The 15115-nt window shown below is 42.4% G+C and overlaps 1 protein-coding gene across 2 annotated transcripts in view; it reads right to left on the reverse strand.

The window, feature by feature from the left end:
* Nucleotides 1-15115, reverse strand: part of LOC121878905 — a 99771-nt gene that overhangs the window by 20991 nt on the left and 63665 nt on the right. For both annotated transcript variants that reach the window (XM_042385344.1, XM_042385343.1), the window contains exons 5-16: nt 6081-6259; nt 5121-5299; nt 4408-4793; nt 4060-4244; nt 3322-3490; nt 3003-3144; nt 2393-2603; nt 1997-2176; nt 1505-1687; nt 853-1061; nt 405-555; nt 6-208 (exon numbers count right to left, since the gene is read on the reverse strand). In XM_042385344.1, coding sequence (XP_042241278.1) covers nt 6-208; nt 405-555; nt 853-1061; nt 1505-1687; nt 1997-2176; nt 2393-2603; nt 3003-3144; nt 3322-3490; nt 4060-4244; nt 4408-4793; nt 5121-5299; nt 6081-6259 — 2377 coding nt within the window. The remainder of the gene's footprint in view (nt 1-5; nt 209-404; nt 556-852; nt 1062-1504; nt 1688-1996; nt 2177-2392; nt 2604-3002; nt 3145-3321; nt 3491-4059; nt 4245-4407; nt 4794-5120; nt 5300-6080; nt 6260-15115) is intronic.

A 15115-nucleotide genomic window follows, 5' to 3' on the forward strand; every position in this document is an offset into this window, starting at 1 on the left:
CTTACATTCTTCTCGTAGCCTGCTGCAGTGGAGGACACAAATATGGCATCGTCAGGTATGCCGCCATCTGACACTCCAAGATCTCCTCGTGGACGGCAGTCAAGGTTGGGCCTGAAGCCTGCCTTACACATACAGGAGAAGGCACCCGGGCTGTTCTGGCACTCTGTTGAGGCGGCGTCACACTGGGCAGCGTCACACTCGTTGATGTCTGAAGTAACACCCTCATCAAATATAACAAACATGTACAGTATACCAAACATAAACTCAACAATAAAAAACATACTCATACGTCCTGATCATTTTGCATTTGCTTCATACATACATTTAAAAAATACCAAAAAGTCTATATTCTTTTGGGATGCCATAAAATGGTTACTACGCGTTAATGAACAGATCAAACTTACCTTCACATGTTGGCAGGTTGACAAACTGCTGTTCAGGCCCACACTGGATGATGGGAGAGCCAACAAGCTTGTAGCCACGGTGGCACTGTACTCTGGCCTCGTCTTCGAAGTAGTAGTCTCGGGTCAGGTCAGCGAAGAAGCCGTTAGTGATCTGAGGAGGAGTGTGAGTGTTTGGACATAATTAGTAGGAAGACCATTTACTAATCTCTACATCTGCTATTAATAACAACAAGAATTAAGTTAATGCAATATATTTTTAAAGTACTGTAGTGTATTGTAGTGGATGACACAATACCGACATCAATATTTCATTGCCAGAATTATGATTCACAAAAGTAGGCAGTCAAATATTATTTTGTGTCGGCAAAAGTGATAAATAAAACAACAAAATGAAAAGTTGTGATTTTTTAAGGAATGTTTTTGATACATCTAAAGTTTTAGTACATACCTCTGGGTAGTCATGGCACTCGATCTTGGAGCAAGTGGGCACATCACCTGACCAGGAGCCATTGGACATACAGTGGATGACAGGGAGGCCAGTGCGGTAGTAGCCAGACTCACACTCGAACCTGACGACAGTACCGTAACTACGACCACCACCATTAAGCACGGCCTGGTTGGCGTGCGGTGTCTCCAGCAGGGCTGGGCACTGTGAGGCTGTCAAAGAGGAAATTGGGTAATGTTCTCTGAAAGTACATTAATGTATCTTTAATTCACTACTGTACTACATATCTGTTTAATATTATAACATTGATTGTGGTAATTAATATTATAACATTGATTGTGGTAATTAATATTATAACACCTTTATCCAACATGGAGAGAACAGAAAGACTGTACGGTATATATACAACTGTGGCAGGTGACTGTTACCATGCCAACAACACCTGAGTGTGAACGCAACAATAAAACAAACTGATGTTGTTGACTTTAACAAGGCTCCATACTGCTACATTCATTACTTATTATATGTTTTACCCCTAGTGTGTATTGTACAGCATACTGTATAGGTGTTTCAAAGTACATTTAATATCAGTCAAGTTTTCCAGTTGTATAACTGTATACAGTATACATCATTAATACAGGTGTACAGTACTCACCAAGGCACTCAGGTAGCCGCTCCCACTCCCCGTGTTCTGTACAGGTAATGGTTTCCACACCCTTGGTGCTGGGGAAGCCAAAGCCAGCGTAGCACTGATAGGTGGCCTGTCCACGGTATGTCACGTTGGTAGCACCAATACTGAACCCATTGTCAATTTGAGGCACTGGACCACAGTAAACAACTGTAAACAAAGAAACATTAGTCAGAAGCAATAAATATAGATAAACAGACTTACAATGCAACATAAGTTATATTGCAGACGTATAAAACATTTTATGTAGGTGAACTGATGACATATATTACACCCCAGTTTATTTCACCAGATGATTAAACACTACCTGTGTGTGGGGGGGGAGGGGGTTAGGTTCACATTAGGGTGTTTAATAATTAGTTGAAATAAACTGGGATGCCTAATCTTTCCTTTGCAAATATTAAGTACAGTACTGTACTATAAACTACTATCCATATCAACAACGTTGTGTAGCATTACCTTGGCATTTAGGGATATAGTCGGTGGACCAGGAGCCTCCAGGCATACAGGTTGTCACTAAGGAGGACTTGTTGTTAGCTAACTCCTGACCGACAGGACACGTGTAGGTCACAACACTACCGAATGATGTGTCACGTGATGAGGCAATGGCACCCTCACCTGCAGTCAACATTGGGCAGTCTGTGGACGAATAACATTGTCATCCTTACTTCATTTACCTCTGATTTCTATGTTGTAAGTTATATTAGTTATATCTGAATTTTTTATGTTAATTACTATACTGTAAAGATGAATAAAATAACTGTTAACTATCAACACTAAAGTAGACACAAACATTACATTACTGTACCAACATGTGACCAACAGAGTTTCCCCAAGAGTCGCATTAACACTCACCAGCAGAGAAATTAGCCGACCATCCCTTAGCTGGTCGCAGTGGGTCCGAGTTGAACATGAGGAACATAGCGCCAGAGTCAGCAGTGAGGGTGATGGCAGGAGGGTTGTTGGCAGAGAAGCCACGGCCAGAGTGGAGACGGATACCCTGAGAGGACGTCATCCCGTCGTACACCTGAACCGTGTCCTTGTCCTCCACATCAAAGTCGTTGAACTGTTAAATATAAATCATAAGAATATTAAATATACCATAATCTATATAAACTTCCACGAGTTAACATAAAATAAACAAAATAAGGCCAAACTCATCTAATGGCATCAACTGTCCACTAAGAATATTACCAGATGTAAATGTATGGCCTTGACCCTGTTGATGAGACATCCTCACACTCCACCTCTGCTCAGGCATCTGTTCAATGTTTTGAAACTCTACACTACCTTATTTATAAATTATGACTACTTTTTGTTTTGTTTTACTGTTTCCCCTTTTAATATTTGTCAGCATTTTTCCTATTCAGAAAACTAAAAAAAATTCAATGTTAATAACAATAACAAACTTCAAATTCCTGCTACATAACTCAATATCCTGCCGTCCAACACAACACAAACATACCTTTAGAGAGAGAGGGCCGCCCCCTGGCCGTGTGATGAGGTAGCTGCACTCCTGATTGGTTGGGTACTGACTGATGCCATACGCTGGGGAGGAGATGGTCCCCTGATTGGCAGCAATGGCCACAGAACACCCTGAGTAGTACCTGAGGCGACAGACAATACCTGTGTAGTTCATCCTATCAATATTCTTCATAATACTCAGTAATGGATAATAAACAAAGTTAAAGAAGAATCTGTCGCCTGAAAGCACTTGAAGATGTGTGTGACATCTGTACTGTATACCACATATGTGTATTTATTTATAGCATCATTTAATTTACCTGATGCGGTACCCTCGTCGAGACATCCCAAGGTTGGTGTGGAAGTAGAAGTAGATGACGGGACCTGTGGAGATGATGAAGCGAGGGTTGTGTTCCTGGGAGCCAGTGAGGCGAGCTAACGTGTTATCTGAGGGAGAGTTGCCGTCCCTCACCAAGATGAAGTCCTTTCCTGAAATGGACATGAGTTAGGGAAATAAGTAAAGACAAATAAATTTAACCATGATAATGAACTGAAGTAACAATGACTGGGAAATAATACTGTACATGCTACAATGCCATGGCTGAGTACAAAAAGGGCCAATGTCAAAAAATGCCAATTTAGACTGTGGCCAATGAGACCTGGGTTACATAGGGCCAAAATCTAAATTAGCATTTTTTTTTACATTGGCCCTTTTTGTACTCAGCAAAAAAAATGAAAGCTGAAGAATACACAAGCAATGTGGCTGAAAGTTGATACAGTAGCCACAGATTTAACTATACAGTACAGCTATACAGTGTATTTTCGATAAAAGTAAAAACTGTAATACAGTACTGTAATCCCATATATTAGTGTACTGGTAAATGAAGTACAGTACCTCCTTCACTATACTCTTGGTGGTCATCATAAAGACAATAATCTGAACAGTATTTGTATATGTAAAAAAAAATATTATTTCACAAGTTTCTGTTTAACATTTTCAAGTGTAAGTAACAAGTGCCTATGGCTGGTGCTTTACAAGTGTCAACCCAGTGACTTACCCTCTTCAAGGTCTAAGTCCAAGATCTCAAGGGTGATGACACGCCCCTGCTGAGTTTTGAGCATGTAGAGACACTCAAGGCCGCCGGGGTAGTTGAGGGGGTAGTTGTATGAGGTCATGATCTGCTCCTGTGGGGTAGCGATCAACTCACCACCACAGTCCTGCAGCTCTGTCTTCCATGACGCCCTGCACGGAGATGTGGGATTAGTACAGTATCACCTAGTGTGACTGGAGGTAAGATTTGGAACACCTGGTATATAAAGATTTACATAATAAGCATGACAAGATCTACACAAGATGATACAGTATACAGATTACATCCTTTGGTAAGACATCCCCCTGACCCCACCTGAAACCTCTCTTCTCCACAGAGGCGTCCGTCTTGAACTTTAGTATCATGAAGTTAGAGGCAGAGATGAAGAGTTTGTCAGTGAGGTCCTGCCTGCCTGAGAGTGTGGTGAGTGACACAGCAGAGTCCTCGGTGCGGCCTCCACTCAGGATCTGCACTGTATCGAAGTTCTTTTCGGTGTCAAACTCAAAGAACTGAATGATGATATTGTGACCGACGGGGCCCTCAAGCGTCCATTTGCAGTCCATGTTGGCCCCGTACTTTTTAGGGTACTCTGGGCTCTCGATGGAGTCACCAGAGGAGCGCATGTAAAATTGGCAGCGATTGGGACAGTCCATCTCGTCTGACATGTCCCCACAGTCATTCTGCCCATCACACTGGAAGGCCTGTTGATGAAGTACAATAATACCATTAAGCAGTGATCCATGGCATGCAGTTTGAAAGTTTGTTGAAAATTAGATTAATGGTGAATTCTGCCTAAGAGTAATGGACTTTTGGGACACCCCGTACAGTAATTAGCTGAGCAGATGTACTAGTTCAGTACAGTACCAAGATCCATTTCAAGTGAGATACAGGTTGGTGGCAGTGCTGAAATACTAGCTTAAAGTTATCCCCCTCCTCACTGGCAATGGTGAGCATAACAGAAAAATTAAGTCAGGAGAGCCCGCAAATAAAACTTATCCTGTTTTACAAAAACCATCACTACAACTGACCTTGTTAATACACCTGCCATTGGAACAAAGGATGGCGCCCTTGGTGCAGGCCTGGACGCGACACATGAAGGGCAGGAGGGACTCACAGGTACTCAGCTCCCATGACTGATGCTGGTCGGAGAGCCTCGCCTTGACGCACTCCCCGCCAGACACCTGAGGCTGACCCTGAGACCAGAACCCTGTGGAACAAGTGAACACATCTGTCACACCTGTACAAGCTGATGTACACAGGATTTCAGTCTTGCTACTTCACCTGAACTAAAGCACCTGAACAAACTTAACTAACATAAACCAATAAACCAAATTTAATTAAAGATTAAAAGGGTATTAAAACCATCGATGTTAAGAAAGCCAACAAGCAATCTAGGGTGAAATTAAATGTAAACAAATTATATTGACCAGTTGGTTACATACATTTGTATTATTACGGCTCTTCCCAAATATTTGTAACCGCGTAACTCCTCAAATAGAGTGTATGTCACTGCATGTGTTGTTGTGTGATAGAGTATTGATGTGTATGTTTACATGTGATGAGGTGTGTGTGTGTTATTACAGCACTGTACTGCATATGATTATGGGTGATGGTGTCTGTTTCTCTTTTCACGCTCAGTTTAGTTTACTTTATCCTCTTCGCCGGTGATCGGCTTTTTAGATGCTTGGGTGATCGGTCACGTCTCTATTACACACTGGGCATATGCTGGCTCCAGAATGTATCTGTAGCTGCACCAGTGTTGGTCAAATCTGGTCTTGAATAAGCTAATACACATGTTAATGTTACTGTGTGTGTGTGATGTGTAATTGTATAAAATATATGAGTGTACAAAAATGGCAGTACTACTATAGCGTGCGGTCTACAAAGATATCTTCAGTCTAACCTAACATAACCTGACCTGACCTAAATATCTTGTAGACTGCACACGCTATAGCAGCACCTAAATGGTTATGATAGAAGATACTTACCAGAGTAGAGGGAGACATGCTTGCCTCCAGCACTCTCCAGGGTGTTAGTGGACAGGTCATTGAGGGAGACGAGACCCAGCCAGTAGCTATTGGTAGGGTGGTCGAGAGTGAGGTGCGCTAGACCCTCAGTAAAGTTGTTTTGCTCGTAACTCTCCACCAATACCAAGTCTGACCCAAACCTGAGGAGAAAGAAAACAATAAAAAATGGGTAACAGAAGAAATGGAATATCTGGGAAATTTGGGGGAAAAGAAAACAATAAAAAAATAAACGAGAAAAAATTAAACAATAGGTTAAATGTCAGGAATTTTGTAAACATTAACAAGATTTAAAAACAATTAATTTAAAACCCAAACACGAAATAAAATAACCATCATGTACTATGTTTGTTAAAGAAGACAAATGAAAAACTAACAAAATCCTTAAAAGATAACTTTGCTATAAATTATGTCTGGTAAAAATAAAGTTTTGTTGTAAAAGTATGCGGCTCTTTTTTTCTTTAAGGTTTACGACAAATAGTTAGGGGTGACTGACACCGTAGCTGCTTCTTCCCTCGGTATGGGCACCTCTAGTTAGGGTGGTCTTTAGGCAAATATAGTACTGTATGGAAAAAAATCAAGGCTATTAAAAGTTATTTGAACAGAATCGAAATATTAATATAGATTGAGACAACCAACACCTTGATACACTATAATAGTCTTCCCTGCTAAGAGTTCGGGAGGAACAATGAAAGGAAAAAATACGAAAGAAACCAAGTGAATGAACCCCTCGGCACACACCGCCGTAAAAATAACCTCAACAGATCAAGACTGTTTAATCTACCAACTACCACCAGGATCGTTAACTCTGGACCACAACACAAGCGTTGGCCTAACACCAGTAACAAGTCACTCCAACTGCTTCCATGTTCAGGTGTATGTAGATAAGTGTTAACGCGTAGCACCAACATGTATGTATGTGTAGGACTACATCATTCATCGTGGCAACACAGAATAAACAACCTCGAGAATGTTTGTTTAACGTTCTTGTTTGTTCCATCCAGCCCGGAAGTGTGAGAGGAGTGGAGAGGGAGGGGGAGGAAGAGGAAGAAAAATCCCTAACCAGTATATTGTTTTAAGCAACCAAAGACCACGACTTTCTTATTTGCATTATCTTACTTTTTTGTGTTACTGTCTAATTTAAATGCATCTTCAACAGAGGAAGGCGTTATGAATCACACTGGTAGAGGAAAAGACTTAATGTACCCTAGTATTGATAACACTAGGCTGTGTTTCTCTCTCGCTCTCCACCGGTCAACAACCTTCACATATTGGACTGGACAGCTGTGTGTACGGTATCAATTCTTCCGGCCTCTATTTAACAGTTGTTTTATTATTCTGGGAACTTCTGTTGTTTTCACACACTGCACAAGAGACTGAAAGTGAATTACAGTATTATCTTGTAGTGTGGTTAGGGCATCTGAAGAATAGCCTCCCACCTTATTTTACCTGCTAATTAAAAAAACGCTACCTGGAGCTACTTTAGGTTAGGTTGGTTCAAGTTAAATTATATCAGGTTAGGTTAGGTTAGGTTGGTAAATCTTAAGGTAAAATAAGCTGAGGGGCTATTTTTTGTTATCCATGAGGTTTAACACGCTATCATTCGCCATCTCTCGGACAACTCAAGTCAACAATCACAGGTTCATGGCTTAACGTGATGTGTGACAGTGGGTGGCCGCAAGAATGTGGATTCCTTAGAGACGATTAGCCATTTCCGGCGCACTACACCTACCAGTAGTGCCCCCCCCCCCCACGCTACACCACACTACACACAAGACTCTATATCAGCCTTCATGTATGTGGGCAGCCGCTTATATTCTGGTCTTATTGGGTAGCTGTATCAGACTCGCTAACCACGTCCCTTTTCAACTTAGAACACATTTGATAAGTTAATTCTATAACTCGAAGCTGGTCAACGGTTAACTGTTCAGGGGACAGCTACTTCTGTGTTATCCACATGTACCGTAATATTGTTTAGTGATATAAAAAAGGACGAGATTAATGTACAAATGCATTAGTAAATTTATCAGAAACGTTAACTCTCCTCAAATTAAAGATACCCGACTGAATATGTCAGGACTCAGGAAATACTGTCAAGAGCTTTCGTTAGTACGAGGCGACAACTGGCCGAGTAATGGTCTTGGTATAAACCTCAGAGACAGATTTACTATTACTTCACCTTCAATTATTCTATGGATCAACAAGCAGCGGGAACATACATAAGTACTTGTGAATGACGTCGCTAAGAACCATTACATAAACACAGTTAAATTATATGCAACATCACGACAAACTTCGTGAAGATCTCCCAAGTTATTGAGTAAAAAGTTCAAGTTCTGCGGGAAGTTTCTTCTCACTGAGCAGCTCTTCGGTGATCATAACAGAACAACAGCGAAACATTTCAGTCAGACTTCAAAAGAAAGTTAATTTTGGATCGATTATCGAGTTCAATGCACTACCGACAGACGAACACAGTGACTGGAGACTCCTGTGAACTTGAAGCACATGAGCGCCAAGTCTACCTCAAGTTTCCTGGCGGCGTTCAAACATTCTCTGGTATAATCACTGGCGGTGTATATCAGGGAAGGTATTTATCATGAAAACTTCGTCCAAAATCATCAAAAGGCTACACATATTCTCCCGGGCTCACACACAACAAACCAACTGTGGAACTAATTAAATAAATACCCTGGATAATATATAAACAAATGACAAGTTTTATCTTTGAAATGAAATTATTTCAAAATGTAGGAAAACAGATAATATATCGATTATTACAGGAAAGTTGAACCCAGGCGCCGAATACAGTAAATCACGAAACATCATACATCAATGGTCTCTGAGGTACAGTATATAAAAACTCTTTCACCATGACCAAGTTTATAAACAATATTAACTAATAGCCGAGGTAACAGTAATGTTTACGCCACACTGTAAGGTGAGGTAGCAGTGCGTGTAAACCATTGTCAATGTCTAGCTCAGTGAGAGGATTACAATATTTTTTTTGTCTTCTATACAAGTGCGTTTGATTACCTGTCTGTTAGTGCGTGTTCTTGTGGATGTGTTGTTTAAACGTACATGTATATCCTATTAAGTCACATACGTACACGCATATTTCTTCAGTCATACGTACACACATCAGTACGTATATCTCTCCAGAGTGGTTTACGTACATAATAATCACCCAGAACATTCCAATAGCGTCACTGAGGGGAAAATAAATTAGACCTTGATATTTACGGTCACGTAACATATTAGGAAAACTACTTTCACATATCGTAAAAAATACTAATTATATGGTGTTAAGCTCTCAACAGGGTGGCCGCCGGTACAATATGTGTCAGTCCGCCAAATTCTCTCGCTAACATTATAAAACCTTATAAGATACAATCCAACAAAGTTTAATCAATAGAAAACAAGTGAGCATCGCAAAGATAAAACAGGAGGATAATAGAGTGTGTGTGTGGGGAGGGGGGTTAAGGGGTAAGGTATGTGAGTGAGAAAGATCTTTTATCTCTGGCGGGTTAGCTGAATTCCATAGGCCTGCCAGCCCCACCACCAAGGGTTGTCAGGCGCCGCCACAACACACGCCAGCCCTTACAGCGTGTTGGGTTTGGGTCGGCCAAGTGTAAAATCCACTGGAACGAGGAATGATTTACGTTGATTGGTCCTTGTTTATCCTGACACCCGCAAGTGGTTTAATTGTAGATCATACACTAAGATAACCTGGTTGGGTTGGGGATGCGTTAGTTAAGGGAGAGAAGCCCTGGCTCACTAGGAATGGGCTGGGCTAGGCTGGGCTAGTTAGGTTAGTGTCAGCTATGTTAATTACGGACAAACTACTTCATGAAAATGGAAAACCAGTGTATATCTTACCCCCTTATGAGTGGATTCTACCAAACTCTGATCTGCGGACACAACATAGCCACAGGGGCAGATCCAGGAATATCAAAAGAGGGAGTCAAGAAGTTGTGGGTGGTGGAACATGGCGAGCACAGCGCGCCCACCCCGGAATTTTTCTTAAATGTGACCAAAATCATGGGTACTTTGAGGCCATGTGCACTTGATATTAGGAGATATTCTGGGATCAATCGTAATTACTTTTTACTATTCAAAAACGCCTGAGTACTATACTGCATTAAAGAAAAAGTATTTTCATTTTCTAATGAAAAGGGGGGTTCGCCAGAACGGTGAACTGGGAGGAAATTCTTACGACGAAGCCGAGGTCGTGAGCAGCGATTGAGAGGCGGATATATGGAGTAAAGGTCATATCCCCCACAATGGCTGCTACTGGCTAGCCTTGGTCAAACTGCTTTACTGTTTATTACTGTTGTATACCCGCACTGTCAAGGTATATTGGAAATTGTATACCCCCACGGTCTATGTACAGTATACCTTACCTAATCTAACCAAACACCCAGAACTGTCAGCTGTAGTGTGTGGGTTGTGACTTGCGTCGTTTAAAAATCCTAAGTCGCTCACCTTCATCATTTTTCACGTTAAAAATGACATTCACGTGAACCTCAAAGAAGAAAAAGTCGTGAGAAATGAATCAGTAAACCCCCAACACGTCTATTGTTTCAGGATAAGAAAGTCAAAGTTCCAACATCTAGGAATCATTTTTGTTCTTAAGCACCATGATGTGTTCTTCTGGTTTTCGTTAATGTAACTTCCACCTCACTATCCCCCTGACTAACTTTCACCATTCATTCCTACGCTCCTTCCCTTGCTAATTCATTACCATAAAGACGTGTGTTAGTGTGCGCGCGCTTTCACCAGACGCCCGCCCAGCTGACCGCCGCCGCCCCGGACCACGGTTGTTTCGGCCATACCCAGCACACTCGTTTTCCACCACCAGAACGTCTCTACACATACATACCTACATAATAAGAATATCCAGGAGCAATACCAGAGCAGTTGTCATCATTCTTATTTTGTCAACATTAAAGTAACCTGAGACCAACACTACAGTACACTGACTTGTCTACAGCTTAGCCCAAAGTTAAAGAGAAGCTTCGACACTCTTGAATTATGAGGCGGGATGTAGCGGGAGAGACAGTAACCACAAGATGTTATTACCAGTGTTAGCGCGGGCTGGTGTGAGTAAATACATCCTGTTTCTATTATATCTTTACCAATTGTGCGTGAGTGAAGGTTGGCAGGCAAGTTTATGAACGATGTATCCTACTGGTTAGTGAAGGTTTAATATATCAAATGTAACTCTTTTCAATTTATCATTTCATCTCTCATCAGTTTACTCACTGTTCGGGTGGTTGGTATTGAAACGGTTTATTTAACCAGAAAAACACAGATACATAATGGACAAGAACAATCCTGACATGGCTATTCTGTTCTTTGTTATTTATTAAGACCTTCATTGTCCAGTATTGGTGCAGAAAGAAACCCAATTACCCGGAGTAAACCTGTCATGTTTGGTAGTCACACAGCATGACATTTTTCTCACATCTAACTCACGTAGTTTGAACCCAGGACGCAGCGGTCAAGGGCACGTGTATTACCTTACTACCATCCAAACCCCTTAACAGTACACCTTCCTTAACATACACACGGTAGTACATTACATTAGACGCAGACAGCACTGATCGACCAACTCACGCGCCAATTTATGAGGTATTACGTATTAAATTTGTAACCAGACCTGGGAATACATTATCATTGTGGCTGTAACATCTGTAACACCATACTTTACAACAAGCATCGTCATGAACAAGCTGGGAGGAAATTTCTCCCCGTAGTTCTCTCACTCCAGCCATGACCACCGTTCACACTGTTGGCTAACTCAACTAAAAACATTCTTGCTTGATAAAAGAAACAGGATCCACCTCCCCCCCCCTCCCTCTCCACCGACCATCCCACAAGCAGGCAGTTACCAGTTTTGTTTGTTTGTTTTTTTACCTGACCAAAGTTTGTGTTTCATTCTCTGTGATAAAGTGTAACAGTCTGGTAGGCGGTGTGTGAGTTATTGTCATGGGTTCTACTTCCCCTGACCACAACTACAGTCGCCGCCAGCAGCAGCGACGAAGCCATAAATGCAAGAGTTAGGACGAGGCGGTACCTTTGTTGGCGCCATAGAGCACAATTCCCATAGCGCCCAGTAATGTTATTATTTACACAGAGAATCTTACAAATTATTTTATCTAATCAAAATTTCACCCCTGCAGCAGACAACGGTTAAACAAGACAACAAAATCCCAGGTTAACACACACAACCCGCCGCCATTACAGCCAGTTGACCAAACATTACCTTGGACTGTGTAAGATCCTCAGAGACTTGCAGGGTAAATTCTACCTTCCCTACAATATATAAGAACACTCATAATATTTCTTTAAAGCTCGACATTGAGAATAGTGTCAAAATGGCGCCTAATCTGCACTGTGACTACCATAACTGGATTCCTTCTCCCACCCCAAGTGACGGAGTGAAGCGTAATATGCGAGAACAAAAACTTTATACCTGCGCCTGCCAATATAAAACCCAAGTTGTCTCTTATCTCCATCATCACTACAGTCATGAGGGCCTTCTGTATCAAGTTCTTGCACATTAATATTACAAATCACTGAATGTATCGAAGGAATGGATGCAAGACAATGAATGAATACCTTAACAACAAGTGAGCAATTAGGAGCGTTACAAGGCTGGTGAGGCAAGAGCGACTAACTACATTGTGATTGGTTCAATAAGTGTGACGTAACATTGGGTACATGAGACTACATATACAGTATTGTGATTGGTCCAATAAGTGTGACGTAACATTGGGTACATGAGACTACATATACAGTATTGTGATTGGTCCAATAAGTGTGACGTAACATTGGGTACATGAGACTACATATATTGTAATTGGTCCAATAAGTGTGACGTAACATTGGGTACATGAGACTACATATATTGTAATTGGTCCAATAAGTGACGTAACACTGGGTACATCTGATAGTTATACTTCATGATTAGTTAAGCAACACCCGTAATGAACTACACACACAACCAAGAGACTCTGGCCCTCTGGTGGCGAACATGACACTCTCTCTTAATAGATCATGATGACGTCACCCCTTCATGGCGCAACTCACTCTCCCAACTCATCAAATTACGTCCTCATTAAGTGTGCCATTATTCCCTTTCATTGCATCACTATCTCTATCACAGCTAATTGTATTTATCTGTGGGGGTTCATTACGCTGCCTCCCCCCAGCCTCACTACCACGTCAGCTGCCCCGACCTCACTAGAGAAGGTGTGTCTTTGGGTCACCAGCCTGAGAGGGGGACAGGTGTGGTAAACTCAGGTAGACTCGTGTATTTTCAGTGTTATGAGGTATTGTTATTCATTATTTAACACGAGCGATCTTCCCTAACAATGCCGTCTGTCTTGTGTAATAAAAGGGGAGTATGACTCAGCCCACACGTCGGTCCGTCCGTCTCTACGTCAATCAGACTCGACTGTTTCCTATAACCATCGAAATTATGTAAATATTTCACCAAAAGAAAATTGTTCCAGGCTTGAATAAATAACATTGTTTTTAAGAAGTTTGCATGAGAGAGAGAGAGAGAGAGAGAGAGAGAGAGAGTTATGAATCGTAGTAAACAAGATGGATAAGGACCACGCTCATGGATTTGGGCGTCGCCATGACCTTGGGCTGGTAATCGATCCTACGATCACTACAGTAGTGGCCAAAGAGCACTTACTTGTCCACCCAAGTAATTTAAGGTTTGCCCCGAACGATACCATTATGGAAAATGGTTTTCATTTACCTCGTGCTAGGGTATACTTAACTATTTTTACCACTGCCCCTACTCGTCTCTCTATACACAACGTGCTGCCAACTGTACGCTAATCACCCGTCCCCTCTACGCACTACCCGCTCTTCTCTGTGTACACCCAAAATTTGTCCTCATTTCCCAAGTGTACTCAGGACTCGTCTTCAGCTTCCATGCATTACTCACAACTCCATGCATATTACGCACCGCCTCCCCCGTGTACAGCCCAAGACTCGTCCACCTCTCCTTCCCTTACGCGCCTCTCAGAACTCACATTCCCTCCAACACACCCAGGGTACCCCGAGGGCCCCCTGGAGGCGGTCAGGGATTCAGGTGCTGGTGCTGTGGCCGCGCGTTTGGGATTCCTGGCGTAGTAGTGTTTTTACGGTCAGGGGCAACCACCACCACCACCACCACCCACCTTCTGCTGCACCTACACGGAGGCCTCCACACCACCGGCTGGGGCTGAGGTGAACCAACTGACGAGAAATGAACCAGTTGGACATCACATGACCTATAACTTGTCATATCTTGGAAGGTCCTCACGTTCTACCCTGTACCAGCTGGGTGATCACACACTCACTACACCACCTACCCTGCTGACCTCTCCACCTGGTGTAGTTACTTTATAGATACTGGCGAGCATAAATTGACTGTTTATTACTCTTGGAAAATTAAATATGAATACTAAAAAGAGCTACAGAGAGACAACTTCGGTCTTACATGTGTCGCCTAAGATATAACCTGACACACACACACACACACACACACACACACACACACACACACACACACACACACACACACAGCAGCAGAGGGCCACAGGGTACGGGGTGACCGAGGTGTTTGGACGCAGCGCCAGCGAGAAGTGGGTGAAGACCTGCAGTGTGGACGATGTTCTTATACTGTGGGGGCGATGACGGGGAGGAGGAAGGAGGAGGCTGTAGACATGAGAAGAGGACTACGTGTGTGTGTGTGTGTGTGTGTGTGTGTGTGTGTGTGTGTGTGTAGAAGGGCAAGAGGAGTCAGAAATATAGAAAGAGGGAGAGGACAAGACCTGGTAAAGAAGATAACATCACTCAAGGCAAGACCCGGCGGTGACAAACTCCTTCTATCAAAAACGGGAATCACACACACACACACACACACACACACACACACACACACGGACTGAGACTGATTTAACGATTATAAACAGCAGACCGGTATACTGGTGGACAGG

This window comes from Homarus americanus, unplaced genomic scaffold (assembly GCF_018991925.1).
Source record: "Homarus americanus isolate GMGI-L3 unplaced genomic scaffold, GMGI_Hamer_2.0 scaffold24057, whole genome shotgun sequence".
Classification (NCBI taxonomy): domain Eukaryota; kingdom Metazoa; phylum Arthropoda; class Malacostraca; order Decapoda; family Nephropidae; genus Homarus; species Homarus americanus.